Source organism: Aulonocara stuartgranti (genome assembly GCF_965226115.1).
Source record: "Aulonocara stuartgranti genome assembly, chromosome: 16".
Taxonomy (NCBI): domain Eukaryota; kingdom Metazoa; phylum Chordata; class Actinopteri; order Cichliformes; family Cichlidae; genus Aulonocara; species Aulonocara stuartgranti.
Window position 1 is genome coordinate 26889559 of NC_138952.1, and position 19286 is coordinate 26908844.

The window sequence follows — 19286 nt, forward strand, 5'->3', positions numbered from 1 at the left end:
ACTGTGTGCACCTACGTTCCACATCGACTTGAACAGATGTTCAACTTGTGTGCCAGCGTGATCCAATGTGTGTGTTTATTTTTGTGTCTTTTTAGATCAGTTTTCCCCATTCATCCATCGTTCAGAGTGCTGGCCCTAGCAGAACCCCCTGTCGTGGGGAGTGCAGGCAGCAACAGCAGAGCTCAGCAGTGGTTGGGCCCCGAGGTGCTCACTATGTTCCTTTACCACAATGTCATGCCGCTGGCCAAAGAAGAGGAGATGGGCCTCATACAGGGACTGGTGAGACATGCAAATACTGAGACCTACTAAAAATCTTGGATGGGTTTCAATCTCAGTGACCTTGACCTTGGTCAAAGGTCAGTGGTCAAGTTTTGTTAAAATCCTTTGAATTTGATAACTGGAAAACAAGGCGACGTAGGATTTTGAAATTGATCCCATACATGTGTCTCTAGGAGGCTGAGGGGTAGCACTGGTGTTTGCCAGTATTTTTCTAACTGGAAGACAACGCCTCTGTTTCCACTCTCATCATAAGTCCTTCTTGGCTTCTTTTTCTTCTTTTGTTTTTAGGCTCCTAATGTACCGATGGAAGGAGCAGAGCAGCTACTGCACCTCGCACACAGTCTCCGCAAGACAAATGACCCCACAGTAAGTGTGTGTGCTTTACATATGGCAGCAGTTCCCAAATGGTGGGCGGGACATGAACATTATTACTGCATTATTACAACAGAATTTTGGGTTTACTTCACCAGACCTAGCATGTGACAAACTACAGACACAGGTAAATGGTAGTGGAGTTTTGAGAAACTTCCCAAAATACAGGTGTTGTTCTCGTTCCAGGTGGTGTAAATGGATGTCAGAAGTGTACAGTCCAACAGTCACGTGTCAGATTGCAGATATTTTTTCGTGCAGATATAAAGGTAGAGATGTTTGGAGGCTACTCATGTATGGTGTCTGTTGCTAGGCACAGTCTCTGGCCTCGTCTCTCTCCACTAGACAGCTGCTAAGGATCTGTCGCCGTCTCTCTCAGCACCCTGAGGAGAGCATCACTCACGCAGTTAATAAGGCTTGTCTCTCCAGGTACACACTCTCTCTCTCTTTCTCTCTCTCTCACACACCCACACACACACAAGCTGTCCAGGGTAGACCCCACATCTCACTCTGTGATGGCTGGGTTAGGTTTCAGCAATATGGATACACAGAAATTAATGTTAATATTTGATTTGTGTGTCATAAAAACAAGGCAACTGTGTGGGTTTTTATTTTGTGTGTGTGTGCGTGTGTTTTAGATTCCTGCCCAGCCTGGCCCGTTCCTCTCTTCAAAAAAACCTCATGAACTGCTCCATACAGGATGCAACAGACCCCGCTGATCGCTCTCTTGATTATCCCTGTGAGTTCCAGTCACTTAGATCAATTAGATTTAAAATGGTATATTATGCGAAATTGTGTGTTATGTGTTGTTGACATAACACAGGCTCATCCCTTTAGTTAGGTGCCTTTTTTGTTCTTGAATGATTCATAGAGGACCATTAAGATTGTGACTCAAGACTTCTGCACAGCACTGTATACCAGCAGAAGCACAAATCAGTTCGCTTCATTTACATACAGCAATAAAGTCTTTATTGTACCAATATTACGGAACATAGGTTAATAACTGAATATAGAACTGTAACCCCCCTCCAAAGGCAACCTCAATCGCTTATTCTACAGAAATGGAACAATGCACGATAAATGACAAATAACTTGTAAAGCTGGTAGCCGGAAAGTTTTGTCTCTTAGCATTCATTCTGAACTTGTGATGTTTCCTTGTAAAGAATAAATGTCGACTTCTACTGTGTGGACATACTGGTAGCGCAGGCACATGTATTATTTAAAAGATGGAAAGCAGGATTCAGCTGGCCTCAAAGAAAACAAACAGCTCAACCCAAAATAATCTCGTCTTCTGACTCACAAGCACCTCTCAGCATTGTCAAAAATCAGGTTTGACTCTCTCATTTGACTCATGCATGCAATTATTCTGGTTACAGGTAAAATGGATGTTTTCCAAAGCACTAATAATTTGAACAGTGGATCACTTGAGTGTGTGATTAGTGTTCGATTGTGAGTTGGCATGTGAGAACTAGGAGCACCACTCATGTAAACCAGTGAGTGGGATTATTATCACTAAAAAGCTGGTGACAAAATGCTCAGTGACAAAGCAGCTAATGATGCTATTGTAGGTAAGATCAAAACATAAAATAAAAGGATGCTGTGGAACTCCATGGATTATTTTTCTTTGTATTACATGTCACAATCCAGGATATTTACTACTGGGTTACTAATATTGGTACATGATTCTTGATGCTCATTTGATGTCAAAACAAAATGATTCTTCCATGTTTTTAACCTCCTTTGTCAAAAAAGTAGTTTGAATCCACTAACTTGGTGGTGGCATGTTGTTTACTTAAAATGTTGGCACAATGCTTTGTTAGCAGGAAATGTTGGGTTGGTTCCTTAGTAGCTTGCTAATGTCACTATGAGGTATGACATTCATTAGATTATGCTCAGTTAAGCATTTCTATATTAGCTACTGCAAATATTGTAACTGATGGGGCAAAGCTGATTTTAACCTAGCACAGCCAGCTGTCTCATACAAAGCGCCAATGTGTATTTCAGGATAACATAAGAAGGATAATTCTGTGGATGTTGTTGAATGTTGAATTGAAACTCATCCACCTGGAATTCTTAATGAAACTGTAATTCCATGCTTTTAGCTGCTTCATGAAATTTGAGGTATTTTCTCCTTTGCTTTGAAATTAGCAACATTAGCATTGTTTGTGTATAGCCCTGTTGCCTTTCTTAAAGTATGGGCAGAGATTTTGCAGTAGCAGCATTAGTTACCATCTTCTGCCTGCAGTTTCCCCTGTGCTTTTGGGTGTATTGCTCCTTCTTCAGCATTTAAGGACACTAGTATGCTGTCCCTGTCAGTTCTGAGAGAACTGCAGCTTCAATACACGTGCTGCCTGCAGTACAGGCAAGGTACCTAAACAAAAACAAAAAAGCAATAGAAATGTAACGTTTCCGAATTTTTGCCAACTACACTGATACATCTTCTAGACATGAATGACAGTATCAGATTTCTGATATGCATTATTCATCCACATTATGTTATGAATGTTGATAGTTCTTCTTTTCCACTGGAAGAATATTTCCTGTTAGCTTTGATAGTCGTGCATCAGCACAATCTGACATCACACCAACTTTGTATTCAGCAGCAGCAGGTTAAAGTGTCCAATGTTATATTTTCATCAAAGACTGTACTTAAAAGATAGACCTAGCCACCATGGCGTCATAGGTTTCTGGAGCGTTAGACTTGGATTTTATTTTATTTTTGAGCCAGAAGTGAGAATATTTGTACAAGATGGTGAAGTCCTAAGGTGTCTGCTAATAATAATAATAACATTTTACTCACCAAAGATAAAGCACAAACTTGGCTGTACCACACAGCACGCCCGATTATTATTTAGACAATTCAATTAAACAGCTCCAGAAGGCACCAGTACTGCAAGCACTCTCTCTTTTTTGACAACAGCATAATAAAACTGTAAATTCTCTTTTTTGTGTCCCACCCCAATATTTTTAGTGGCTCCCATATGGCCACCCCTATAATTAAAAAATTCTGGAGGCACCTCTGTCTCACATGCGTTTCTGTCATGTCCAGAAAGGTTTGGGCATGGGCTGCATGTGAGAAAATGCAGTTTTATTGCAGTTTGTACGGTCAAATCACTGCATCTCAAAGTCTGAGTTGGGGTAAAAGGAACCATTCCCAGCATTAGTCAGTCTAAATGAAGAAGCCCATGTGTTAGGGAAAATATTCTAAAACACTTCTTCAGTAAAGACTCAGAGAAGAGAAACACACAGAACTTCTTGCTAGCAAGGGCAGCCTCCAGACTGAGACTCGCACTAAGAAACTGCCCCAATCTTTATTTATACTTCAGTAGGTGTGTGTGTGTGTGTGTGTGTGTGTGTGTGTGTGTGTGTGTCCTGCTGATCAAAGGGTCATGAGAGCACAAAAGGTACATCCTTGGTCAGGAAAGGGGGTAGTCTCCCCCACCCTAGATAACATGGTGAGGAAGTCCAGCAGTTCATCTATATGTAAAGAAGCACTTAAACTAAAACAGACATAGCTACGTTAATCCTGCCGTAAAACAATACAACAAGGTATGAGCTCTCATGCTCCCAGACGTGGGGGTGCATTCCTGGGATGCACCCCAAGCCTGCAGCCTGTTAGAGATCACACACAATTAATTATATGCCTCTAAGTATACATGGTTGAATATTTCCTAATACAAATAACTACATGCAGTATTCTACCATATGCAAACTTATATCACTAAAAGATTATACTGACTACTAAATACAATTTTCCATTGACATCATGTTTATGGCCCACATTGCTGTATTTCTACAGGTATGGTAAAGGACGGTGTGTTGACCATTGGGAGTGTCTCCGCTCCCATCTACAATGCTGACCAGAAAATGAAGGTTCCTGACGTGCTCTTCTATGATAATCCCCAGGTAAGCTGTGAGAGGGCTGGAAAAGACTTTTTTCAGTCTCAGCACATGACCCAGATTTGATCACATAAGTCCTAAGGCAGATTACAACCTGTAAAGCGTAATCTGAATTTCAATTGCTCTTTTTTTTTTCTCCCTCAAACTGAGAAAGCTTAGCTCTGCAGATTCACCACCACCCAGTTCAGGCAATCATACACCAATGAAAACACAGCTCTGTCCCTTGTTGTCATCGTTATCATACTTGCCTTTGTCAGATTAAAGTTTTCATTGTGTAAGGATTTTGCTTTTAGTTCCGGTATTAGCTGATATTTCCTCTGGCCATGCTCTTTCTCATCTGTGTTGGACCCTTATCAGATAGTTTTAGAGATGCTAATCTGGCCTGGCAGTAACATCAGCCCCAATACACTGTTAGCGACCTCTGATTGGTTGGTATTGGGGTTTTTTATGGTATAATAAAATTCTTAACTGTCTGTGTCGTCGTGTGTACGCCAGGCATGATTACTGCTGAATGTTTGGTGTGATACACATTGAGTTTTGGTGTTTAAATAGGATCAAAATTTTTTTAAAAAGCTTCCTCCTGATGGACTTTGTGTTTTTCAGTTTTTAAAATGTTCAGTTGCCAAAAATACAAAAGTCACATCGGCTTCAGGGTACATGCTGTGGGGGTGAAAATGGGCAGAACTCCAAGTGCTTATCTTTCTTTTCAGATTCTTCACAGTCCTACTTCTGTTGCTCTGTGCTGATTGATGCTGAGTGGTAACAAATATCACAACTCAAGCAGCTGAATCTGAATCAAATCTTTAAATGCAGCAAGTTCCATAAATTTTGCCTTTGGTATCCTGTTTACAGATCGCTTTCCTCAGCGGATAAATCAATAGGTTTTTGTTTGGTTTAATGCTAGTGTCTTGTGCCTAATCCTTGCCTTATTGGTGACATTAATTGCAGTATATCCAAAAAACAACCAGCCATGGTAATGATACTGTGACATCCTCTGGCAACACTGATGATTTATCTCTTTCTTCATGTCCCCATTTTGCGCTTTTTCCTCTGCCTGCCCGTGTTTTGGTCTGAAATAAAAAAGGTGGAAGAGGTTGAGATAGGATGGAAGCAACGAGGATGACCTACTTTATGAATGACCTGTTTTCTGAGCAAACTTTGTTGTTTTTAATACATTTTAAGCTGATTTATTCTCAACTGTAAGCAGTATTGCTCTTTGCAACATCCATCTGGGTTAAATTACAATCTGAGCTACTTGTTCAGCTGAATATGTGTTTGCTTAAATATCTCTGCAGCACATGATGGTGATGGAGGACATGCTGAAAGACTTTCTGTTAGGAGAGCACCTCCTCTTAGTGGGAAACCAGGTGAGTGATGTTTGAAAGCGTATTAATTTCACCATATTGTAATTTCCTCTGCCCACAGAAAAGAACCCTGGGCAACCTTTGGTCCATTTATGGTCAGGATTACAAACCCACTTTTTGTCATGTAAAATAAACAGAGGTCAGATCTGTGTTTGCAGACCATGGTTTTGTCTAATTTCTGGAGTAGTGGTTTTTAGTGAAGTAGGCCACCCATGTCAGCTCTGTTCGAGCATGGAGGGAAGAGTTACGAAATAGACTCCCTGCGTCCTCATGTCACCCTCCAACCCTGCGCAGTCACAGTTCACATAAGGCATAAGTAACATAAGGACACATGCAGCAACTCCTTGGGGGACACTCTGTGCCCCCAGCGTTGTCCAACTGGGCTGGGTTAAAGGGAGGATAGATGAGGATGGATGACTGGACATGGTGTGCTGTGAGCCCAGAGGAGTGTTTCTGTGTTTGTGTTTATTTGTGCGCTTGCATATGAGAGGGACTGAGTGGCAGAAGGCATTTGCAAATCTGAGTGTGTGACCATGCACGGTCCACGCTGAGGCATTACGAGCTGTCAGAGCGACTTACTGGACATCTGACAGACTGGCCGAGAGATCCGACAGGCTCTGTGGGATGCCGGTGGGAGTCCCGAAGAACAGCCCCTGTCACAGCAAAGCACCATCAAAATTAGAGGGATGCAGTTGGGTCTTCCTCTCAGTCCTGCCTCTTTGAAAGTTGAAATGGATGCTTCTTTCTATCTTTGTGGTCTAACTACAAACACAGTCCACATATAAAGACTGATGATGATGTCCCTCCACAGGGTGTTGGCAAAAATAAAATTGTGGACCGGTTCCTGCACCTTCTCAACAGGCCCAGAGAATATCTACAGCTCCACAGGTGAGGAGAATCACCATAGCATCATTTTTCTGTTGCTGTCCTAGCCTTTTTGAAACCAAACTTCATGAGCCAACTAAGAAGTCTCACTGAGAAATAAAGGTACTCTGCACCCCCAGTCACAGCGTAGCTCCTCCACTAAGCATACCCTACGGTGTTTTTCTTTTTGACTCTAATTGAAATCATGATTTACTAATGATTTATGTTGCCAGTGATAAGATCTAAAACCAGTTACTGAGACCATAAACTCATCAGTTTGATTAGATCAGAGAGCCTAAATTTTGTTTTCCCATGGATTTCAGCACAAGTAGCCTTATTTTTGGAAGCAGAGAAGTCATTCTGGAGACTTTTAGTTCCAGAAGCTAAGTTAAAGTTTTATGAGGTTCATGTTTAGAGTAGTGGTTCCCAACCAACAACTTTCTGCTTCAGAGGGTACTTCTGCAGTAACAAGGAGGTATGTGGAAAGATTATGTTATGTAATCTTAAATTCATTTTTTAACTGAATCAAGGAACCGAGTTGACCAGCAGAACAGTTAAGAGACACTTATCTCTTATCATTCACATTTAGTCATTAATCTCTGACTCTCTTCCATAGTGTGTCTTTTCACCTGGCCCCCTCCCTTCACCCCCAACTGGTCAAAAAAGATGGCTGCCCCCTCCCTCAGCCTGATTCTTCCTGGTTTCTTCATGTTAAAAGGGAGTTTTTCCTTCCCACTGTTGCCAAAAGCTTGTTCATAGGGTGACGTTGGATTGTTGGATTTTCTCTGTTATTGTGGGTTACATGAAAATTGTAAACACATATGCAATGGCAAAGAAATGAGTTGAAATGGCCAGCCAACACAGTGGCAGTCTCCAGTTTAAAATTAGTACATTATATAGCTCCAAGTTGCGCCAATTTCCTCAAAGTGCTTTATAGTGTAATGGTAAAGATTCTACGATAATTGAGAGAAAACTCCAACAATCAGATGGACCCATCCAATGAGCAAGCACTCGGGACAGGGGGAAGGAAAAGCTCCCTTTTTAACAGGAAGAAACTACCAACAGAACCAGGCTCAGGGAGGGGCAGGGATCTGCCTGGCTGGTTGTGGGTGAAGGAAGACAGACAAACGTGAGAGGTGTGAATGAAGAGCTTCTTTATTACAACACAGTTGTTGGAATAAATCAGATGGACAAAGAAGACTTCCCTGCTCAGTGTGTCTGATGCCACTTTTAATTTGATGCTTTAATGTTTTTTAAAGATATCACTAAACTTTCCTGTTCCACCAAAAGCTGTAAGGAAAAAGCCAGTATTTTTCTTACTACCTTGGCAGCCTTGACCTTCTCATATAAGAGCATTAAAATCTATTTTTTTCCTCAGTAAATTAGGCCTTTCTTTCCCAGAACGAAGACTTTACATGGACAAACTAAAGAAAAGCCTTTTCAGTCTTTGTTAATTCGGGTCCCCTGGTTCTATAAATACTCACATGGTGACACCATAAGAATTTTAGGTCAGGTTCTGTAGCTCAGATCATGGAGCCAAGAGATGGGCCTCATTTTGATCTCGGCACTTATAAGAAATCAATGACTCTGATGGAAGCCGAGCAATTTACTGGAGAAAAGTTTAATTTTGACGCCGGTCAATTCTAGATCAATAACATATTCAATATCATTCTTAAGGCCAGATTTTTCTACTGCCTGTGCGTGTGTAGTTGTTTAAAGTCATGTGAAAGTCAAAGTGGAGCTGAGCATGGATGTGGCCTGGTTTGCTACTGTAGCAGTAGCTAATATTAGACCAGGGCAGAGGCAGAAATATCTGCCTGTGGCTATTGGGAGCCTGTGTGACTGAAGGCCTACAGAGATGTGGCTCAGAAAAAGCAAGACACGTGCAGCCGGCCAGGAAGGAAACTAGGACAGCTCCTGGGTCAGATATTGTGAGATATCGAAGAGCAAGCGAGAGGAGATGTTCAGAGGAAGAGAAAATTTTGGGCGACCCCAGGGAGTTATAGTTGTCGGGGAAATGTTCAGTGTTATGATTGTGTGGCTGGCCTGTGGAAACCAAGTACAGTGTCACTGACACCTTTTTTTTTAGCTGCACTGCATCTACATCAAATGATAGTAACAAATGTTCAAGTAAAAAAGCACTACGAGAAACATGTGCAAGATCTGATCACCAGAGTTACCCTTTCAGTTCAACAAGACTAAGTTTAGCCATTTCAGTTAGGAGTTACTTTGTAGAAGAATTAGTAACCAGAACCTGTTTTGCCCTTTTTGTTCTTAATACAAAGCATTTCTGAGTGTAACTTAAGCTTATGGGGCAAGCAGGTGAGCACATGCAACCAGGCTGAAATGAGGCACCATGGGTTCATATGCGGCCCGAGTCCCCTTGCTTTCCTCTCCACTCTCCATTCCACTATCTAATGAAGGAAAAGTCCCCAAAAAGGTCCTTAAGAAATAGAAAGCATTTCTAAGGGTGCGCTTTTTTTCTAGCACTATATAATTAAAAGAAAAAGTACAATTTGTTTGTCTAATAAAGATGTGCTGTGCTTCTCCCCTGCTGTGCATGTACGTGTAGCTAAAGTCCTTCTAATGCCAGTCTTGCTACTCAGCAGCCATCTTTGAAACATGCCTGGGCAGTTATCTTGAAACGCTGAATGAATGAGGAGAGAGGGTAAACATTCATTTGGATGCTAACAAGGGTGTAAACCGCGCATTAGAGAGTCCAAAGTCAAGGCAGATTGTTGACTGGTGTGCATTGTGGCTTGTTGCACCAAAGCACTGAACAGGTGTAGAAGTAATTCACATTACAGCAAGGCTTAAAAAGTTTTTTTTTAAGTACCTTTACCCACATTTTTACTACCATAATTAGTGCTGTGCTTACGGGTTAGAGCAACAACATGACAGCAGATATGTTTCCCATTACCTAGCCGTCTTTACTGTCCACATGGATTTCTGCTCAGAATTCTTTGAGCCTGTTTCCTCTTATGTAATGGCTCTGTTGTAACCATCTTCTTTTTTCGTTTTCTTTTGCCTCTGCAGGGATACAACAGTCCAGACTCTGACCTTACAGCCCTCGGTGCGAGATGGCATCATTACATATGAGGACTCCCCTCTGGTCAGTTAGTTTTTTTTTCCCCCATGTTCACAGATGCCACAGATGTATATTGTGGTAGACATGATCATCACCACAAATCAAGTTGTGTTGGAATCGTTTTATTCTGTATGGTTTTATTTGTTTTTGCCACATAGAAAGCATGTTCTTATTTACCTGAGAGTTCTGGATGTTTTGTAAGGTACAAGTACATTTGAAATGTAACTCAGTCAGTTTAATTCTTAGTGTGAACTATTAGAAGTGTTCTAAAAGCCATCTTTTGTGATGAAGAAAGCCTGTGCAGAGATTTGAGAATTGGACTAATGTGCTCAACTGTTTTTGTGTAATTACAGGAATCTAAATGAGCTGTCTGATGGAGTTTTAGTAAGACCCATAAAGACACTGTTACAATAGTCCACTAAAAAGAAATCTGTGCACATATTTATTTATTTTTGTATCAGTTTTAGACAGACATCCTGCGGATTGTGAATGTGTAGGCCAGTTTGATATATGTATTCACCACATGAACTCTTTCTATCTGGGACAGCATCTTCATCATCAGCTTTTTCACAACTGTAACAACAGACATCCATACATTTTTGCTATAGTTTTAAGATTAAGGTTAATAGGCTGATTTTTTTTTAATTGTCTTTATATGACTATCGATATTTAGGTCAGTCAATAATTATTTCAAGATTTCTTTCCTGGTTTGAGAATTTAAGCAACATTCGTCTAGATAGGTTAGAGACTTTAATTCTTTTTTCTTTAGAGGTGAAAAAAATATACCTCAGTCCTTTCTTTCAATTTCAGGAAGTTTGGGCACATCCACTCATTAATTTCAAGTGTAGGGCTCAGTAGTCCTGAGGTGACACTGATGTGTGCGGTGTGAATAAGAATGAAATGTAATATGAATGCAACATCTGAGATAGAGAAAGGGTGTATATGTAAGTATGAAAGATCCAAGGATGGAGCCTTGAGGACTCATACATGTAAATATATAATATTATGTATAACAGTATGTGAATGCTCAGGGACTGTCATTGGATTCCACTTATGATTACCAGTGATTTGTCTTATTTTCTGGACTTTTTAGTGAAAGATACAAAATCATCAATAGTGTATTACGTTTCTGGGTGCAGTGGCACAGAGTTGTGTGTGAACATTATTTGTTGTTTTTTAATCTCAGAGAAAGATATCCATCTTGGCCATTTTAGATCAAGATTTTAAAAAAGGATTATTTTGCTTGACAATGGCAGGCTTCTTAATGGTTTACTCCATGAAATACATGAAAATAAAAATACATAATAGTAGCTTTGTTGTTCTAATCGCCAGCAGAGAAGAAACTGTGGTATTTGTGTCTCCCATATGCCTAAGAACTTTCTCAACTTATGTGTCGAATAAGCAGCTTTCATAGGAGCATATCTGATGACTTCTCAGAACACAGTGTCCAGAGCTTTTAGTACATTGTGATGCACACCTACACAATCCCAAAATTAGGACTACTTAGTCAAAATAAGTGAAAAAACCTGTGAGGGTGGATTGTGAATGTGTAGGCCAGTTTGATATATGTATTCACCACATGAACTCTTTCTATCTGGGACAGCATCTTCATCATCAGCTTTTTCCCAACTGTAACAGCAGTTGTGCTTTTTTGTTAGTCAAATGGCATGTGTGTGTATGTTTGTGTGTGTTGTCTGTGTTCAGGTAAAGGCAGTGAAGTTTGGCCATGTGTTAGTGATAGATGAGGCCGACAAAGCTCCTACAAACGTCACCTGCATTCTCAAAACCCTGGTGGAGAGCGGAGAGATGATCCTGGCTGATGGACGCAGAATCATCTCAGGTGCACTCATACGCACATTCATGCATGCACACACCTTGACAGCAGACATGTCCCAGATTCAGAACGAGAACTGTTTTTACGACGAATTAACGACTGCATGTACTACAAGGCAAACACGAGTGGAACATCAGATGCAGGCCACTGAAGGAAGCTTAGGATAAAAGCCTTTATGGACAGGTACCAACAGATTTTGGATCACGCTGCTCTGTAAACATTTAGTTTTTCCACATATTCCCATGTAATCACATGGGCTGCTGACAGCTACTCCATTCCTGAGAGGCTCATCCTCCTAGTGGAATGTAAACGCAATCTTGAGACTTCATAAACACGACCTTCAGGCTGTCAGCGTAGTAGAGGTGTGTGTGAAAATCTGTGAGACAAATTAAAACACTGAGAGTAAAAAAGGAGATTCATACAGAAACAGACTGAGATGAAACTGTGCTTGTTTTGGTCATGTGTAGACAACAACTGTCTGTTCCACAGGTCCACGTGAAGCCGAGGGGAGGCCTGACACCATAATTATGCACCCAGACTTCAGGATGATCGTCCTCGCTAACAGACCTGGTTTTCCTTTTCTGGGCAATGACTTCTTTGGAGCTCTAGGTACCCAAAAACACACGCACAACTGAAACTGAGGCTTTTCCTACAACATTAATACCCCAACACATTAAAAATAGATAAACACTTAACTTTTTTTTTTGCCCTGGGTATCGAATATTGTATATGGAGAGAAACACATTAAATTCTGTCTTGTATTTTGTACCAGGCGATATTTTTAGCTGCCATGCTGTGGACAACCCGAAGCCCAAAGCGGAGCTGGCTATGCTAAAACAGTATGGCCCCGATGTTCCCGATGCTACGTTGCAAAAGCTCGTGGCAGCCTTTGGAGAGCTCAGGTCCTTGGCCGACCAGGGTACCATCAACTACCCCTATTCTACTAGAGAGGTGGTCAACATTGTCAAACACCTCCAGGTAGGAAGACACACTGAAATACGGTACATACTGACTACCTTTTATTAATAATTCATAACATTTATGCGACCTGAATCCTGAACTGCTAGTGCTTTAATAATGTAAGAGAGTCTCCTCAAAATATAGCTGTCTCCGAGAGGAGAGAGGGTGTCTGTGCTTTGGTCCACTTTCAGAAGCTTACAGCTTAAACATACAGCTAACTGTCAGTTAAAGGGATCAACGGTATCTCCATGTTTTTATCCTCTTGTAAAGTGGCGTTACTTGACTGAGAGTTCAAAAAAATCGAATCTATGTTTTAGCTCTGTTCCTTTAAGCCAGGTTTCTTCTGATTGGCTATCAATGATATAAAAAAAAGAGGTTTGAGTAACAGGTGGGTGGGGCTTCCGCGCCCCCAGCCAGACCTCTATGCCTGAGATGACCATATTAAATATGCCCCCTCTCTACTAGGAATGTCACAATACAGGAAATGTAGTAGTCTGTACCTTTACCAATATAATTAAGATATTGCATGTACTTAAACCTGAACTTTGTTTTGAAGAAAAAAACATCTAAACAAGAAGGATAATACTTTGGATGTTCTTACTATATGTAACAACATATGTTACTAACTCAGTAACATATAGTAACTATATGTTACTAACTGAAATTTTGTCAACTTGAATTCTTTGAACAGATGGTTTTAGGTCTGTCACTATACTGCAAGTATTTCCTGCCTGGGTCTGAGAAGCATGATAGGATTGTTTGCATATTGCCCTTGGTCATCTGCTTCAAATGAAAAGTGCTTCCATACTAAACTCTTATCTTTCTTATAACCACGTCAGAGCAGAGCTGTGACAACAGCTGGACTAGTCACCATCTTCCATTGCAGTTATTGCTATTCCTTGCACACTTTTTCTTGAACTTGTGGGTGTCCTTCTTTTCATTCATCAGCATGACTAGAACATTGAGAAGACTATGCTGCCCCAGCTGGTACATGTACTATCTACTGTACCTGTAGTACTAAAACAAAAAAAAGTATTATTATAGAACTTTGGTATCTAGAAATAGCAGTATTGATGTTCGTGGCAGTCTGACGTGTGAACCTTTGACTCATGTGGATTACTTGTACATAGCTTTTTTTTTTTTTTAAATTTAGAATTTCCCAGAAACAAAGAAAATACAGTTTTTAAATAAGGAACGTAATATAAAACAACCTATAAGAAAACAAATAAACATCATGTAGTTAAAAAATAAAAATAAAAAAAATTAAAAAAAATAAAAAAAAATCTCTCTCTCTCTCTATATATATATATATATATATATATATATATATATATATATATATACTTGTACATAGCTTAAACACATTACTTCAAACCTTGACCATGTTTTTATAAGAGCATGCACCACTGGAGCATTATATACAACCTTGGATCCAAAATGGTTTGTATACTGTGTAAAATGAAATAAAAAATAGAAATCATCATTTTATTCAGAAAATATATCAAATTTTTAAATTAAGACATTTTACTATTTAATGAAAACAAATGAGGGCATTTTGAATTTGATAACAGCAACACGTCTTTTAAAAGTTATGATTAGGGCAATGCTGGAAAGGTAAGTGGTGCTATTGTAGAAACAGACGGCTGGCGGAACATTGTGCAGCTAATTGGGTTCATTGGTTAGTAACATGTTAGGGTGTAAAAAGAGCGTCTCAGAGAGGCAGAGATTCTCAGAAGTGAAGATGGGTACCAGTGTGCAAAAAGCTAATATCTCATCATCCTCAGTACATAATGTCATCAGAAGAGTCAGAGAAACTGGGGAAATCTCTTTGCCCGAGGGATAAGGCTGAAAATCAATAATAAATGAACATGATCTCCAGGCCCTCAGGCAGCACTGCAGTGAAAACAGATGTGATTCTTGGGGTTCAGTAACACAGTTCACTGTGCCATCCACAAATACAGGTTAAAGCTCTATCGTGTGAACAAAATCCTTACACACCACTGTTGTCTCTGGGCCAAAGCTTTTTTAAGTGAAAACTGTTCTGTGGTCAGAGAAATCAAAATTTGAAATTCTTTTTGGAAAACATGGACACTGCGTCCTCTGGACTAAAAAGTAGAATCTTATCATGGCTCATTTATTGGCAGCTTGGAAAGGTACCATCCATACTATAAGGTAAATACAGGTTTTACCACAAGATCCAGGTGTCTTTTTCAGGAAAAGCCTTGCGTATTTCAGCTAGACAATGATAGAAAGCATACTCCATATATATTATAATGGCATGGCTTCATAATAGAAGAGTCAGAGGGCTTTCATCAAATGAAGCATCGTGACACAAAAATAGGACCAAGAAGAACCAGGACCGTTGAGCAGCTAAACTCTTATATGAGACAAGAATGGGATAGCGTTCCTCTCCCAAAAGTCCAAGAGCTCTCTTCTCAATTCCTAAACTTTTAAAGACTGATGTTAAAAGAAGAGACGATGCTACACTGTGATAAAAATGGCCCAGTCACAACTGTTTTTGAGACCTGTAGCTGCCATCAAATTCAAAATGCTCTTATTTTTTTTCTTAAAATGATACTTTTTCTCAGTTTAAACATTCAATATATTTTCTGTATTCTCTTGTAAGTAAAATGTGGCTTAGGTAAGATATGCAAATCACTGCATTTTTTTTAATATACATTTTTCACAGTGTACCGAATCTTTTTGTAATTTGTGATGTGTATATCATAAAGACAAGCATAATGGCTCCGCCTTAAATTGCCTGATGCAGGACTGTGGTTTCCAACATTAAAATAATTAGTATCATATGTTACATTGGCTGTGCTCTTAAAAGGAATTTTCCAGTCCATTCCATAGGAGCTTAAAAGTCCCTCCACCCTCATTTGTCATGTCTTTCTTTCTCCGGCCACCGATTCCTCTCTTTAACCCTCTAATTTCCTAGTATTCAGAGCCCACAGATGTGCACCACAAACCGACTTAGGAGATAGGCGAGATGATCATCAATATGTCATCAAAGCGACATATTTGTATAGTATAAAATTGCTAGACTTTCTTCAATGAGTAGATGTTTTGTTTTACATTTAGAATGATATTTTACAAGGTTTTAGAAGTGATTGTCACCATATTTTCAAATCTTTTTTATCCCTTTGATACCATAGTCTTTTGAGCAGCTACTCCGTTTTCCACCTTCAGACGAACAGTATGGAGCCACATTACAGAGCGCATGCTGTTTACATTAACAGTCTCCCACCATCAATAGCTATAAGCTGCTGTTTACCATCATCCTCTCAGCTCAATCATCTGGAAAAAGAAAAGCAAGTGAATGGCTGCATGCAGAGCTGTCACATTACCATGCCTCCTTGTGGTTACATTCTTCAGAAATGTACACGCTATAGAGCACAAAAAGGACAGACTCCAAAAGAAGAGAAGGAGAGGGGATTAAGCATTAAAGCTTGCACTATAGATCAACAGTTTAGTGTACAGAGACCAGCTCATATTTGAGTGACCTCCCAGTTCTTTCATCCATCACCACCATTATTGATGTCTGAATGACTGGGTGTGACAGGGAATCATTTCAATTTAGCTGTACTCTAAATAGCTCGTTTTATGCCTTCATTGCTATTTTAACCTTAATTTATACCATCGTGATCGATGCAGCCCAGCGCTCTATAGTCAGCTGTAACCTACTGGGAGAGACTGCTATTGACTGTGCAGCGATTCACTGGACTGTATAAGTACACTGTAATATGGAGGCTTAAAAGTGCAATTATGGTCCTAATAATGGCATGAAGATTACTCACATCAGAACTGAAGATGTATTGCAGTAAGGAGTTGAAAGGGCAGGGGATGCATTCGTATTTGCAGCTATTATGTTAATTTCCACCTTGCTGTCAAGCACTTCTATGCCTGGAAATATAGTCTGAAAAATTTCTGAAATATTCAATAACTGTCAAGTACTGAAAGCAGCTATCAAATTAGATTTGTAATGTCTGTCTTTACTTCTCCCTTCATTGCTTATTCATAATACTCTAATCAGACAAACATGGTATATTACACTTATTGTTCATATTTTTTACATTACCAAAAACAGATCTTAAAAATAAGTATGTTGCTAAAGGTGTTAAATATTCAGTGTGCACACAAACAGTTCCAAACCCCTGTGCTGGTTTGGTATTGTAAAAAAAAAAAAAGAAAGTCTGTCACCAAAATCTTCACTCCAACAATGTTTTAGGTTGTTGTCTGCTTATATAAAAGAAAGCATCAGAAATCTGCTGTTTTAAAAAAGACCATTTCTTCTTTCCTCTATTGTCTGTCATACTGTAAATATATTCTTCCAGTGGTGGATTCTCATATTAAACTGGCGTAAGTATCAAATATTGAAGTCAGCATGTATACAAGTAATCCAAGGACTGCTCTAAGCTGCCAGGAAACATCACTTGTACAGTACGTAGGTAGTATCATTCTCAAATGTGCCACCATGTTTGCTTTGTAATACAGAAAATGCTTTTAGGCATTAGAACTGGAGTCTGTAATTATCATCAAAGACGGAGCAAAGATGCTGTTGTCTGTCATTGTTCAGAGTTTAGAGATGACTAATCTTCGTTTCTTATGTCTTATCCCAAACTTTCCCTGCGTTGACCCCTGTTAAGGAGCTGAAAATCATATTAATTTTCCTTGTCTCTGCCCCCTTTTCCATAACTCCCACCTCCCACCTGTCATTATCATTGTTTCTCCCCCTCCTACTCTCTGTGTCCTTCCTTCCTCTTCCTTTTCTTTCCCTGGTGACCCTTCCTCTTTTACTTCCTCTTCTCTGGCCTTTCCTTCCTACTCTCCTTTACCTCCCGCTAGAAATTTCCCGATGAGGGTCTGGCCAACGTGGTGAGAAACGTCTTTGACTTTGACTCATACAACAAAGACATGCGGGAGGTTCTAATTGAAGCACTGCACAAGCACGGGATTCCCATTGGAGCCAAGCCCAGCTCTGTCAAGCTGGCTAAGGAGTAAGGCATCGGGAGCACAAGATGTTTGACAAGACACGCGCACACACACACACACACACACACACACACACACACACACACACACACACATTAGAGGCACATCAATTACGTGACACACACACAGACAGAATCAGATTGTTGCACTGTTAGAACTGTGGTCACAGAGCCTCACAGGGGGATAATAATAGCTGGATGGACCAAAATACATGACGAACACATAGTCAACGATGGAGCAGATCAAGATTTGGGGTTTGTCATACTATAAAAGGTGCTAGCTGATGTGTGGCGCTGCTCAGAATGATCGCAGAGTAGAGCCTTATCTCGGATCTTTATCAGTTCCACAGAGGATCCGTTTTTCTTGTTAATCCAAACCTTTATCCCTCATAAAATTAGAAATCTGTCAGAAGCGGTTTTAAATAATGGAACCTAAACTTGTCATTACTTGATTTGTTCAGAGTTTATCTTAGCATGTCAGCTATATTAAATATATCAAAAACTATCGATGCTTAACACACAGTGGAAATATAATCTAATATGATGCCCATTCAAATGTGAATAATCAACCCTGCTAGCTTCCTCAGTCTGGTAAAGTGATGGCAGACGTGCACAGTGTACAATATTTGCCGTGCATGCAAGATGCTCTTCTCCATTAGTGCATTCTTCACGGTGCTGCCCCTCCTACACAGGCCCCCGGCACACAAATCTGTCTTCTGGTTTGGAGCTGGCTCTGAACGCTGCAAATGAATCACAGAGAAATGTCTCTCTTATTACATATTACAAAGAGATATAGTGAAATACTTCACTAAATTAGTGCGATGCGAGTGGAAGGCACTCTGTAGTGAGCTGAGCAACTCAAAGATGCAGAAGACATGCAGTAGTAATCCTGGCCATGCAATCTTTTAATGCATAGATTTTTCAGCATAATTGTTCCCCCGGAGTTTGTCTTAATGCCAGTGGTTTTTGTTGTGTTGGTAGTTTTGTTGTTGCCTTTCAAAGAACCTTTCCAGAAACTTGCCAGCTGAAAGTGGCTTCTGAGAGGTCAGCGGTTTCAGGGACTGTTCCACGTGAGTGTGTGACTGTCAGGCATCATTTTGTAATTTTAAAATGTTGTTGACTGTTGGCATTGAATTCCTGAAAGGCTTGAACTCGGTTGATGCTGCCTTGAACTGTATGAGTGGTTTCTATTAGATCTTTAGGCTTTCATGAAGTCTCCACAATGCTTCCTGAAGTGTTAAATAAACAAAGATCTATTCTAAAACCTATTTATAAGAAAAATCTATTCTGAAATCAACCCCATTGCCTCACAATGTACAGCTTTGTCTTTTAAATAAAGGAAAATATTTGTTTCTTCTGTCTCCTGTGGTTTTATTTAAGTATCACATTTATAAATACACATTCATATCTCATTAACAAGTAAATCCTGAAACAAACAGGGCAGAAACAAGTATTTTCCTGTTATGTCTGTACCGACATCAATCCAAGTCGTTAAATTACTCTTCTGTCATCACCCATCTTAAACACCTTATCAGACTAGTTTCTCTACCCACATCACAGCAAACATTTGTCCATTCAGATTTGGAAATGGAAAACAAAGAGTAATTTCTCTTTCTGCTTTTCCATTCATAGAA

General features: G+C 39.9%; 1 protein-coding gene across 2 annotated transcripts in view; it reads left to right on the top strand.

The window, feature by feature from the left end:
• vwa8 (von Willebrand factor A domain containing 8) overlaps positions 1-19286 on the top strand; it is an 87846-nt gene that overhangs the window by 34387 nt on the left and 34173 nt on the right. For both annotated transcript variants that reach the window (XM_082509321.1, XM_082509322.1), the window contains 12 exons: positions 96-279; positions 568-645; positions 962-1077; positions 1287-1387; positions 4448-4554; positions 5844-5915; positions 6724-6800; positions 9813-9888; positions 11569-11704; positions 12188-12307; positions 12471-12676; positions 17507-17658. In XM_082509321.1, coding sequence (XP_082365447.1) covers positions 96-279; positions 568-645; positions 962-1077; positions 1287-1387; positions 4448-4554; positions 5844-5915; positions 6724-6800; positions 9813-9888; positions 11569-11704; positions 12188-12307; positions 12471-12676; positions 17507-17658 — 1425 coding nt within the window. The remainder of the gene's footprint in view (positions 1-95; positions 280-567; positions 646-961; positions 1078-1286; positions 1388-4447; positions 4555-5843; positions 5916-6723; positions 6801-9812; positions 9889-11568; positions 11705-12187; positions 12308-12470; positions 12677-17506; positions 17659-19286) is intronic.